The 13,353-nt window shown below is 38.5% G+C and overlaps 2 protein-coding genes across 2 annotated transcripts; both read right to left on the reverse strand.

The window, feature by feature from the left end:
• Nucleotides 1-2,718: 2,718 nt before the first annotated feature.
• Nucleotides 2,719-4,201, reverse strand: LOC137180811 (caveolin-2-like). The gene is made up of 3 exons (XM_067586058.1): nt 4,049-4,201; nt 3,115-3,302; nt 2,719-2,893 (listed from the first exon to the last, which is right to left on the reverse strand). Exons 1-3 carry the CDS (start codon nt 4,199-4,201, stop codon nt 2,719-2,721), a joined length of 516 nt encoding a protein of 171 aa, XP_067442159.1.
• Nucleotides 4,202-8,726: 4,525 nt separating this feature from the next.
• Nucleotides 8,727-12,914, reverse strand: gpr61l (G protein-coupled receptor 61-like). The gene is made up of 2 exons (XM_067588592.1): nt 12,476-12,914; nt 8,727-11,358 (listed from the first exon to the last, which is right to left on the reverse strand). Exon 2 carries the CDS (start codon nt 11,300-11,302, stop codon nt 10,010-10,012), a length of 1,293 nt encoding a protein of 430 aa, XP_067444693.1. The 5' UTR covers nt 11,303-11,358; nt 12,476-12,914; the 3' UTR covers nt 8,727-10,009.
• Between the last annotated feature and the right edge of the window lie 439 nt (nt 12,915-13,353).

Raw genomic sequence — 13,353 nt, forward strand, 5'->3', positions numbered from 1 at the left:
AAACTTTAAAAAGTGTTAAGCTGGCTTAACAGTTTTTAAATTTGAATTTGTTTAACTGACAGAAAATACTTTCGTTTTCAGTGTTTTGTGTGTTAAACTACATATTAGCATATTGGGTTGTTTCTTAAAAACTCTTTAAGGAACACATTTCCTGTGTACTACCAAATTACATATGCCTTTCAAAGAAAGGTTCTGAGAATTAACAGTTACACAGCAGCTACTTTTAGTGAATTATTGAAAAAGCCCCATAAATACACACTGAAAACAAAATATTTTCTGTCAGTTAGAATTGTCTAATTTATTTGGTTCATACAAAAAATTGTATGAACCCAAATAGCCAATAATGAGTGGGTACTTACCAACTAAAACAAGTGTAACACTTTTTCCAGATTTCTGTTATAATTTGTACCAAATGTTCTAAAAATTAACTGTTAAAAACCTGCAAATTTCTTAAAAAATTTGTAGGAAATGAGTATAAAATTAGGGGAACTATAAAATAAATTGTTACCAGTATTAGTGCTGTGCTACATTTTGAAATGTAAACAGCACCAGTTTTTCTGAAGGTTTATTCATCAGCTTGTATTTATTGTAAAATTGACCCAATATTATTATGTTTTCATTTTCCTTTATTGGATGCTAAATGTCTCTGCGAGTGCTAATTTCTTTGCGGATGCAGCGCCCCAATAAATTATGAAAGAACTGTGTGGACATTAAAGAAAATGCAATCTATTCAGAGGCACTCTGAGGGAGGAAAATGAAAACATGATTTATATGTTCATAATTGCAGTCATAACAATGAATGGTTCGGTAATTAAAATGTTTCACAATATTAATGGTGCACAATAAAGAGTGTTCAGGGCAGGTTCCAAGTCGCTTCAGATATTTCAGATTTTATCAAGGCTGGACACATAAAATTCAATAGTCCCCCAAAATAAAACTCTGATTCAGTCTTCCTTAAGCTGTGCAGTTGTTGCTATCAGTCATACATTTCTATATCAGCGTGTTGCATAAACAAACTCATACACCACTGTGCTGCCAAAAAAGAAGGAGAGGAGGTGGAGCAGCAGAGATAGCCCCTATGAAAGTTGGTAAAAGGCCCCGTCTCTCTGTTGGTATTTATCTCAATCAGTGGGGCGTAACAGCAGTACAGGAAGTGTGACACAGACACATGGGTTGGCATTCCTTGCCCCAGTTCCCTGGTGGCAGATAAGGGGACGAGGAGGGCGGCGTGGAATGGGATCAGAGTGCATGTGATCAGGAGCCAACCCAATTAGAGGAGTATTCTTGGCGTGGCAGTGGGTAGAGTGGAGGCCAGCTAGGCGTGGAGGCAGTGGGACAGAAATAGCTCAGCAGAGAGTGGTGGTGGGCATACCTCTGCCCCTATGGCTGTCAATGCAATCAGCTGAGACTGCATCGGCTCCTGTCTTCCATTTAATGTAGACAGACATGCAGGGCTCTCAGGCCTAAATTTAGAGTCATATAGAATGTAATGGTGAGAGTAGGTATCAGTAACTTGGGTGCACAAATATTGATGGTGCTTCCTTTGAAATGAGTTTTGGGTGTGTTACTCAACACATAAACAAAATGCTTTTTATGATTTGTTATACATTTTGAAGTAATATTCTTACTTTTTTACCTTAATTCCTGAGAGCAGTCATTTGTTGCAGGATTTTTATGTGCACTTTTTATTAAATTCTCAAATGTATCCTGGAAATAAGCCTCACCTGTGCATGATTTAACTCTTAAAAGCACTCTTTGAGTCTTTTAAATGTAAATTAAGATATTGTCTAACCTACCTTTGTGTTTGACTCCTGTGAAATAATTGAATAGCACAGCGCACTGTCATACTACACACACATTTCATATAATTTAAATTCATATTTATGTACAAGAGTGTTTGATGATGTTAGCACTGAGGTTACTATTACAAAGATGTTTTTATCTTTTAAAATCAAGTAAATTGAATTTATTTCAGAGAGAAAAATTGGTTCATATCTGCAAAAATGTGCTTTTTGCACTGTGTGCTTGCTGCTTTGATGTGAGCTGATTTGAATGTGAAGAAGCCTTTGCATCTTTATTATTGCTGTTATTTTGTCTTTGGCTCCTGGTAATTTCCTTTACCAGGTGACATAATTGCATTCGTCATACAACCCATATTACAGTCTTTGGCCATGTGGGACAACAAATATTGTAGCTGAATTCTACTCTTATCTCCACAAACAACACAGAGTAGTATGTCCATTACAATCAAAAACAAACATAAATTCTACAAATTCATTAATATGATTTCATTCAACATATATACAATGTCATAACATCAATATCAATATCATTACAGCCTTTCTCAAAGTTACACACCAAACCATCTGTGAGACTGTTAAGTTGCTCTCAACTCTTTCACCTTTTCTTAATTCCTGTTAATCTCTCCTGACTTACAGGCATGGAAATTTACTTATCACATATTGTATCTGCACAGGACACACTTGTAGTCTCGTCCTTATTAGATCCTGGCTTAGGGTTTACTGTACTTTATACATCACACATCATCATCATTACAAAAGGGACATCTTGCCATTATGTCAGCATGGAAAATACTATGAAAAGTGAGCAGAAATTCTAAATAACATCAGAAAATCATGATGCAGATCATAATTTACCTGTAAGGAATTAGTATGCAATCTGTTACCAATCTTTTTTTTCCTTTTTGTCTTGTGTTTTTCACTCAAGTCTTGTGTGTCTGTCTTCGTCTTTAGCCAGATGGATTGTGCTTTGACCACAGCACTTTCCAATACTGGCAAAGAAGGGGCTGATGAGAATGTTCAGTATGCTGCCCCACACAGTCTGGACCCAGTGCATGTTGATGAGAAGGAGTTGCACACAGGGCATGATCAGCCTGGAGAGAAACAGGGAAATGGACAAACATGAGCTCATCTTGTCAATAAAAAAAACAGAAATCCTTCTATAAAAAAACAATTTTAGAATAAAGGTAAAGTCACAATTTCTAATGTAACCATCTGCCAAATTATCCTTTGACTGTGCATTTACCAGATAGACATTAAGCTGTTCATCCTTGCCTGTAAGTCTACTTCATATTCAGTGTAACAGCAGTCCTACCAGATGTGAAGGCAGCTGAGCACAGCGAAGAGGAGCCCTGCTGCCAGCGAGACCGGCACTGCCAACAGGAGGGAGATGAAGCGGTAACACCACAGTCTGGACACCTCAAACAGGGCGTGACTCCACAGCCACACTTTATCAAAGCTCCTCACCGAGGGAGGCTCTGCAATCACATCCTCAAACGTTACCTCAAGACACACACAGAGACACTGTAAGTGTATGATTGATGGAGACATGTTTTCCCCAGTGTGTAAAATATAATACTGAGCACTGGGAGAATGGGATATGTAGCTGTGTAAGTTGTATATTACAATATCATGACCTACTGTACAGGATGAAAATGATGGGTCATTTACTGAAAAGAGGTGTTTTTGTTGCAAACAATGACATTTTTTCTATCAGTTTTTTCAGTGTACTTACTGTAGGATCTTAAGAGAAACAAAAATAGAACTGTGTGCATGATTATGTCCACTTGAGGTCAGTACCGTGCAGCACATTGATATTCAACTAGTGATACCACATTGAGTTAGTAGTCTTGTATTTTGCAAGAACAAAACATAGCGCCATGTAATTGATGGGGTGCAAGACAAATTTATACTCTTTATGTAACAAAATGCTTCACTGATAAAGTTCCATTTGTAAATTGTATTTATCATCCTCATGAATCATCTACAAAAATTCCATTCTAGGATGAAACCATGCATAGATTTCTGCTCCAGTTCAGCTTTGCATACTCAGTGCTATCTGTGAGACAGAAGTGATGGTATGCAGATCATGTGCAGCGGGTTTGTTTATTTTACCGACCTGTCAAATTCTCTGTCTCCAGCCTGGAATAATACACTGTACTTCAGCTGGTGGCCTGTGCTGTGTGCTCTTTGTGAAGGCTTATGTGTGTTATGTTGGTTAAATCCCAGTGAAGGTGCACATTAATTACCTTAAGACACTTGTTGACTCCTTTGGGATCCCTGTCTTGAGTCAGGGGCCTCAAGTCACTTTGGCTGGAATGCAGATCTTCAGATTGTACTTCCACTATTACGTCCATCTGTTCCCCTGCAGCTCTCTTTTGTTTAGATTCCTGCTTCTCCATGTCCACCAAGATGAGCTGGCTTGACTGCTTTGGTCATGTCATTGGAAACATGGAGGACGAGCAAGGCGTAGCTGTAGCTGGAGGATGGCCATATACTGCTCTAACCTCTGCAGGCTTGTCACTGACACCCAGGTGGAACATAGTGGCCTGCTGACTGCCTTGCTCCTTGTTGAGGAATGCCTTTATTGGCTTTTAACAGGCCTCTCTTTAATGACATTTTCCATGAGACACACTACATGACACTCATTTAGACCTGCATGAGAAATGTCCACTGGCTAATCACATAAAATCAGCCTTCACTTACTCCTTAAAAATCAGAGAAGGGATGATGACCTGTGGGGGTATTTTGGCAATGTAGTTATTATACAGTCAATTAAGAAGAGACTACTCACTACTTCAGCAGCTTCTTGCCAAGAGGTGTACTCCTAATCATCAATCCCAGCTAGAACTTTGCTCCTCTGCGCTGACAGTCTCAGCCCCAAAGTGACTGCAGCCTAACTCATTCTCGTATTCACTCTATTGAGTTACAGTCTAATGTGGCATTAATACTTGCACTGCAACTTAATGTCCCCTGAAAATCTTGTTTTTGCTGCTCCCCAGTGGTTTAACTTCTCACCTGCTGTAGTGATACAAAATGCACACCAGGGCGTGGTCAGTACACCATGACATCACTGTAGGGCGTGGTTACAGGTGCAACAGTCTAATGATGAATTACTCTGTAATTTATGAATTCATTTGGGAATATGAACACAATAAACACAATATCAACTAATAAATGATGATTTTGACACAAACCCCCTCGACAGTACAGGACTTTATGATTAGTTTATAATTTAGGCCTTTATCAGGTCAGTTGATATTGTGCTTTAGTGGTGCATATTCCTCAACAGATTTGCAGTTAAATTAAATGACAAAAAATGAACCCTGAGGGTCTGAGGCCTTGGAACAGTTGCCTGCCTTATCCAGCCTTGCCGATTTTGCTTTTATAGTCCACTTTTTGTTGAATTCCAGGCACTGTCTTTATAAAGTCCAATTGAAATCATATTTAGTCATCCATTTTTACAGTCTAATATAATGTCATAAATGTTTTAAAATGCGTAGAAGAAGAAACTTATATATACTTTATTGATCCCTGTGGGGAAGTTGATCTTCTGCATTTGACCCATCCTATACAAGCACACTGGGAGCAGTGGGCAGCCACAGTGCGGTGGCCGTGGATCAGCTCCAGTTCTTTTGCCAGTGCCTTGGTCAGGGGCACTGACAGGAGTATTGACCCTAACATGCATGTATTTGATGGTGGGAGGAAACGAGGAAACTGGAGCACCTGGTGGAAACCCACACAAACACAGGGACCTTCTTGCTGCGAGGCAACAGATCTAACCACTGAGCCACTGTGCGGCCCACTGTGTAGGGAAAAGGGAAGAGAAAGAATCTTAGGGGAAATATTAGAAATGCTCCTTTTTGTCTTAGCAAGCTGGAGAGGTGTGTTAGTGTCTGTGTTTGATTGATAGCAGCTGGTAGGCTGAGCTTGTGAAAACAAGAATGACAGACAATGTAAACAAACTTGCTCAGTAACCTATAATTCATGGGCAGACAGTGTGTTGGCTGCATGGAAAAGCTCTCCATCTACATAGACAGAGAACTAAAGGTATTCCAGTGAATTCATGCAAAGATAAGGGGCACAATCATGAAACCAAAAACTATAGATTTTTTGTTTCTTTTTTGTCATAGGAGAACACAGGACATGTGATTGATACAATAAAAAAACATGCCATTTAACTTCAGTTGGTTCTGTCATCCCCAAACTATGTTCCAGCTATATAAGCATGATAAATTTGTGCATTTGTTGCATTGCATTACTTACTTTTCTTCCAAGTTTATTTACTTTAAAACCCTACGCTTTCAAGACTTATGTTTGGTTTGTTTTAACATGCAAATGTCATTTAATCAAATTGCTTCACATGTGCTGCTGAACCACTCCCTATATACACACTACAAACATTCTTCCTTCACCCAGATGCCCTACCTTGTCACTATGTCAACTACTGAACCGTTATATTTTCCTGATTAATTGAATTAGGAAAAGTGTATCTGTTCATACATACTGTACATATTTCAAGTGTCTCTTCTTTGTATATTGTGGTTGTTAACATGTCGTTTATTTACACCAGTATAAACCTGGCCATTAACACTCCACAGACAGACAGCAATCTGGATCCAATATCTAATGTACCTTGACACGTCACTCACATTTAGAAAAAAAAAAAAGTGACCAGACACTCAGCAGACAACATGTATCTCACCGTTTGTTGAAAATTCCTAGAGCCTTCCTGTCAGAGATGCTCAAACAGAGAGGAGGGAGAGAAGGGAGGAGAATTCACTGGTATATAGCGCACTCTGTTGGCCATGGTTTGTACTCGTAGTTATTTTGGATAAATCCTCATAATTTACTGATGGTTAAATCAGCTGTGTTTTCCACTCACACATGCTCAAATAGCACATACTCTCACAATGCTTGCAATGGTACCAAATTACTTACGTTCCCAATCACAGCAGCAGTGGTAGTGGAGTGTTGGCAGGGTCTGATTAGCTGATGATTAATGGTGTGTGTGGAAACCATGGTGATGAAGAGCCCCAGAGATTGTGTTGTGATTGTCTGAGATACTCTACTTAATAAATACTAATTTGGTTACATCTGACACATTTCTTGGTTTGCAAAATACTAATTTTAATCAAAAGTGATTTCCATTCAGAAAAGAGGAAAAATCAAAGTATAACAATTGCTAAGGTTGCCTATTTTAAAAATGCTAATGTAAAATGAATTCGGTAATGCTTTAGATTACAGCCCACAATTTACACTGGAATTCTCAGGAAATGAAGGCAACACAAAAGAAACTCACTGATTTGAAAAAGTGTGCTTTATCCGGACGAGGTTCTGTCAGTGCATGAGCCAGCAGACCATAAATATCTAAGCACTGGTTTCCTAACACTTTATATTCCCTCTACTGTAAACAGTTTGTAGTGTTTCTACTAGTGTGGTTTGGTGTACAATATTTTTGTATAACTTTCATGGTGATATACAGTACAAAAACTGTTCAACACAACTTTGGTCCAATCCAATCCCTATCCAAACACTGAAGCTTTAATCATTTTATTACTCTGATATTAAATATTAAATATGCTAGAAGTTAAAGACACTGGTTCCTCTGAGGGACTTCAAAGTTTTACAAGCTGACATTCTTCATAATGTTTGTGATTGTTTTAAGTAGTTTGTCTGTGAGTGTGTATGATGATTGTTTTGTGATTGTGATGTGAATGAACCATCTTATTGTCTCTTGTTATCGCAACCCTAATCTAAATGAGATTTCCTGAAGAAATAAAACTTCATAATAATAAATTGAACTGCTAGTATGGATGATGAAGCTTTACTTGTCACAGTGGAATGTACTATGGTATTGCACATGTTAAGTTCCAAATCTTTCATGAACATAAATATCAAGACGGTATAATGTCAAACCTGAACATGTTGTGCATGCCCAGCTATGATTTCTGGTAGGAGTTATGCTATAGTAACTCTCTCAAACATCCAGCCTGAGATGGAATCTGTCCTTATAGGTCACAGGTCCAGATGAAATGGATTGTTGTTATGTTATCAATCACTTGTCAATAAGATTGAATAAAAGATTGTTCGCTCTATTCCATGTAATATGTCCCTTAATCCATTTGTCTTGTCCTTGATAACAGTTTAAACATGTAGGCATTTACTGACTGGATACACCCAAACACTTGATGACTTAATTTGTTTTTTCTTGCCAACCACAAGTATGATGAACATGTGGAATTACTGTACAATTTCAGATTGAAACAGTGTTAAATACATACACAGAATGTATATTAGCAAGCTGCCAATTTTTTTGCTTGAACAGGTACCATTAAAAAATGACACTAGATAACAACACACTCCCCTCTTCTATTCACCCACATACTGTACAACTTCGATTGCTGTGCTCTAACAGTCACACCTGGTCTTCCATGTGTTTCTGGAACAACGTACTTATGTCTTTCTAATCTGTATTAATAAACTATTATGTCTGAACTCAGGTGGAAAATATAGAGATTTGAATATTGTGAATGGCTTCCTTTTGATAGATGGTAATTCCAAAGTCTTTGAGATGTGTCACGATATGATGGTGAGCTTGACTGTGTCCTAATCTGTGTTCACTGACATTTAGTTGTAAAAATATCGTCTTTACATCCACTTGATGTTTTGGTCCAATTCTGTTTTTATTATTGTATGGACACAAGGGTTCATGAAGTTACAATTTCAGTGTGCAAGCCTGAAAATTGTGTCGATTTTTTACCTTATGATGTCAGTAGCTGGGATGTCCTGAATTCTGAAAAACCTTATTAATAACATAAAATTTGCCCTGTTGGTGTAGAGAAATGTGAGAGACATTTGTGAAGAGAGAATTAAATGAGAGGAGACACCGGGAAAACGAGCATTAAAGAGAGAAACAGACAGATGTGGAGATAAAAAAATATAATAAAAATCAATAATCCAGGATGACATTCATACATTTTGTATGCATGAAAAAGTTTCACAGCAAGTTTTTGTACAGTGTTTTTGTTTAAGTAGCATCCATATCCACCTGGTAAGAAAGCTAATACAGTATGTAGCTCAAAGTATTAGATACACAGTCACAGTTATGTAAGAATGGCGTACATACACAGTTTGTGACAGCCATACAGCAAAATGGTGTTTGCCGTTATTTGCTGTGACCACACTATTCTGTCTTTCCCTCTGTTTGTGAAAGACTAATACAAACAGCAGCTGCCATAAAATAGCACTTTGTTACCACTCTCAGAGCATTATCAATACCCAGTAATGATTTCCATTGTAAATTCACTATCTCTGCTTCACCGTACCCATGTCACTATTGTAGCAGTCCATATTAGCAGAGACTTGTAATACCTACCCTCAGCCTCTGTTCACATGCTAATGAGCCTCTATCTGAACATATAGGTCTTGTGTAATCAGTCTGCATGTGAAAAGCAGGCATGAGCCAGAATTAGTAGACTCCAATCAGGGTATAAAGGTAAAGCATATATCCAGCCCAAAGGTCCTCGTTGCTATGTGAGTCACAGGCTCACTCAATTTCCATGACGACAGGGGTAGGTGACATTCACCATCTATCCGCATATCTGTTGCACACAGGAACTCTGAGGTATTGTCCCTCAGATTCATGAGAGCTCCTCACACTGCCGAGGCCACCATGTTAGTGCTGCAATGGGATAATTTAGTGATGTATGGGAGTCATGCTATTATAGTTACACCATGGCAACATTTACATCCAATACTTTACAATGTTCAAGAAAGTCAGTATACAGTATATTGTAATTGGCATGGAAAAATGACACTGTTGAACTGATTCATATGGAATAGAAATAGTTCCTAATTAAATACAACTTTAACAATAAAACATATACAAATCCATCCAGGCATCTCCATGTTATTGTAGTTACACTTCAAATTCACAAATTTACAAAGATATAAAAAAACATTTCTACAAACATCACATTAAAATATATGTGGAGGAAATATACACAGGAGAGTGTTTATAACAATTTCAATATTTTAATATTACAGTCAGAAGCACCTAGACCTAAAGTGAGAAGCCTTCCTGAATGGAGTATTGCAATTAAACAACACAAGTCACTGGACACTTAAAAAGTATGAAGGAAAAATGTCCCACAACCATAAAAAGCTATGGCCTACATATTAGTATTGCAGTCCATATTGCTCAATGTCTAAGCATTTTCCTCAGGTATTTGTCCAGGGATCTTAACTCCCTGGTCCATAGTGTTTCTGGGACTGGAGTTAACACAGCTGGACCGGGTTTCAGCTGAGCTGCTGGTTCTCTGGATGAACTGGAGGAAGTTCTCCTGAAGAGAGCCCTCATGACTGGAAGCCCCAAACTCCATAGGCTGGGTCAGGCAGCAGCGTCGAAACTTGATGAGCTCCTCTCTGATCTGCCTGTTCAACAGGCCGTAGAAGAATGGGTTAACTGCAAAAGAAGAGTAAGCGAGCCAGGTGACTGCCTCCTCTAAATCCCCAGGGCTCTGCATGGAGCCAGTCAGAGACATTTGCAGGTGGAAGATGAAGTACGGCAACCAACAAACCAAGAACTGGCCCACAATGAATACCAAGGTAAGGGCAGCTTTGCCCCCACTGAAGGCCCTCTCTGGAGATAGTCTCTGGGGCAGAGTGCGGGTGGTGGTGATCATGGTAGTCTGGCTGTTAATGGAGTCAGAGCGATTCTTAGCAGGGCTTGAATTTGCCCATGTTGGCACAGTGGGGACTTGCTGTAAAGCTGCGGAACGGGCTACCTTGTACACAGCACAGTAAACAGCAAAGATAACCACTGCAGGAACCAGGAAACACACCACACTGAAGAGCACAGCAAATACTCTTCTCAGACGACTGTGGCTCGCATGGAGAGAGCAGTGACCTGCAGCAATAGAGCTTTGATTTCCATAAGCTGGCCATCCAAACAGTGTGACCAAAGCCAAGAGGACTGACTTAACCCAGATTAGGAGCATTACACCAATAGCGAGGTTGATGGTCATCTTGACTTCGTAACGCATTGGGTGTACAATATAGAAGTAACGCTCCACACTGATGGCTGTGATGGTAAGAATGGACAGACAGATGAGGAAAACGTTGAGAAAGATGTAAACCTGACACTCAAGAACAGTAAACACCACAGTACCAAAGAAAGGCGAGCTGGATATGATACCCAGAGGCATGAGGAGAATGGCACACAGCAGGTCGACTGCGCAAAGGTGACATACAAATGCAAACCTCTTCAGGTGAGGAGCACGAGCAATGGCCACCATTACACCAGCATTGGCTAACAAAGCAATGAGGTTAAGGGTCACCATGCAGAACAAGCCAAAAAGGTCTTTGATCTGTGACTGGGAGCTTGTGACTACACCCACATCGGCAGGAACCGTAGGATTTGGCTCCCATAGGACAGTTGTAAGGTTTATAACTGACTGATTTGGCACAGAGGATATCATGGGACCAGACTTCTCAGCCATTATTCATTCACAACTTGCTCCATTTTGTATCTCAGTTTTCTGCATGTCTGGACGTCCTGTGTTGAAAAGACAGAAACAGTTTGTAAATGGAAGAAAACAACCAATTTTAAGGCAGTCCAGATATATTAGGTTCAGTTATTCCCTTTGCCCATTTAGAAATATATGTATAAATATGAATATTTTGATATATTTAATGTGATAAAATAAATGAAAAAGCTGTTACAATTACATTTCTGCTGACTGCTGACTTCTAACTGTGAAGATGAAAGAATTTAAGCATGTAAATTGAGTCAATGGTTTACATATTTTAAGTGTAAACAGATACATTAGAAACTGTTTACAGTAAAACATAGCAATGAATAGTCTTGTTTATGTAAAATCAGTATCCACTGACACTGAGGTCTATTCTACACTGTTTGTGTAGGTAAAGATAAGAGTTGTAAGGAAAATAAGCAATGAGCTGCTCCAGTAGTCTGTGCTGTTTGCTTGGTTTTCCAAAGTGCTTTTGTTTAGTTCCAACTGCAGTCCAATAAATTTTGTTTCATATAACATTCTGCTAATTGTCCTCTTAGTCACTCTAAGATGTCATTGACTCTGAAAATTGAATGAAGGAATGACACAAATTCTACAAATTATATTTATCACTACAGATATAAATGCTATCTTATACAACCACAGCTTTTGTGAGTGAACAAAAGCAAATGTGCATGTGAGATTGTGTTGGACATACGGGTAAAAATGTATTGTTATATTATAAACCCACTAGTATGGGAGAAATGCAAGTCTACCACTTCTGTCAAAGTGCCAAGTTCAGGCAACTTAAAAGGCAATCAAATCTTTCGCCTGCTCCATCTTCACAGTGTTTATGCATAATGCATTTTGAAGACCATTTTTTGCCTCAAAATACACATTGTAAGAATCTTTTTCAGGAAATAAATCAGAAAACTTACATTAATGAAGTTCTGCTCCAAAAAGTCTATATAGAACAAGGTTGGAAACATGGTTTTGGAAATCACTACATGACATTCATCCTATTTACAGTGTGAAATGTGAATATAAGAAACATAATTTACATTATTTTAATACGTTTACTGTCTAGATTTTCATCACCAACAATAAAAAAATACATGCAGCATGAAAAATAAAGAGGATGGAAATGTGTAAACTACCTACCCATGAGCCACTGTCTGTGTTTGTAGTACAGTTCAGACTGAACAGGTTAACCAGGTTTCTGATTTGACAAAGCTTCAATTGAAATCCCACATATTGTTTAAATAGGCCCAAACCAGACACAGCCCAGCTCTTCTCTTCTTTTTCCCACAAAGTAAAATAGTCAGTCCTCCAGCTGAAAATCCATGTTAAGTCAGTGTATGAGATAGAGACACTCCAGAGGTCCAGACTCATCACACATGTATATTCCCAATGAAAGAAACTGATCACTGATTCCGTTATTTTAGATGGTAGATGATGCTTCCTCTCTCTCCTCACCCCTCCTTCAGTAACACTCTCATTTATTCCTGTGCTGTGTATGGCAGTGACTGTCACACATTGTATTGTGTGTGATTGTGTTTTTTTTTCTTCTTTCAAATAGACACACACTCCACTGTCCCCCTCTAGAGCCCAGTCTTCTCTGGGTCCTAATTACCACCAGTTTAAAGGGATATTGAACCTGAGGAAGCCAGCGCTGTATATCTGCACAAGCAATTGAAATTTGATTAAACTGTAGCATTATAATAGTATGGAACTGTTTGACTGACAATAAATAAGGGATTCACTGGTTGTCATATTTGAATATATATGCATTACAGCAAAATGTATGCTATTTTGTGCTATTATTTTATAGTGAATTGTTTTTTATACCTCAATTACCTGTATTACACAGCAACAGTTCCCTAACTTTTTTATATTAATGACCCCAAAGAAAGACTACATCCCAAGGATCTCACCTGAATATTTTTTCTTATTAAATACTTAGTGCTCAGTGCAGAATTGTCAAATTTCATCCCTGCAAAAAGGCTTCATCTGGGTCAATTCAAACAATATGTCTAACT

Source organism: Thunnus thynnus, chromosome 4 (genome assembly GCF_963924715.1).
Source record: "Thunnus thynnus chromosome 4, fThuThy2.1, whole genome shotgun sequence".
Lineage (NCBI taxonomy): Eukaryota > Metazoa > Chordata > Actinopteri > Scombriformes > Scombridae > Thunnus > Thunnus thynnus.

What these genes read in the sequence shown, in the direction of transcription:
- LOC137180811 (XM_067586058.1), bottom strand. Translation starts at nt 4,201, where the DNA reads ATGGAGAAGCAGGAATCTAAACAAAAGAGAGCTGCAGGGGAACAGATG. An exon ending in GAGTCAACAAGTGTCTTAAG is followed by an intron (nt 3,303 to 4,048) that starts GTAATTAATGTG and finishes GTGTGTCTTGAG; the next exon opens with GTAACGTTTGAGGATGTGAT. An exon ending in CTCAGCTGCCTTCACATCTG is followed by an intron (nt 2,894 to 3,114) that starts GTAGGACTGCTG and finishes GTTTCTCTCCAG; the next exon opens with GCTGATCATGCCCTGTGTGC.
- gpr61l (XM_067588592.1), bottom strand. Translation starts at nt 11,302, where the DNA reads ATGGCTGAGAAGTCTGGTCCCATGATATCCTCTGTGCCAAATCAGTCA.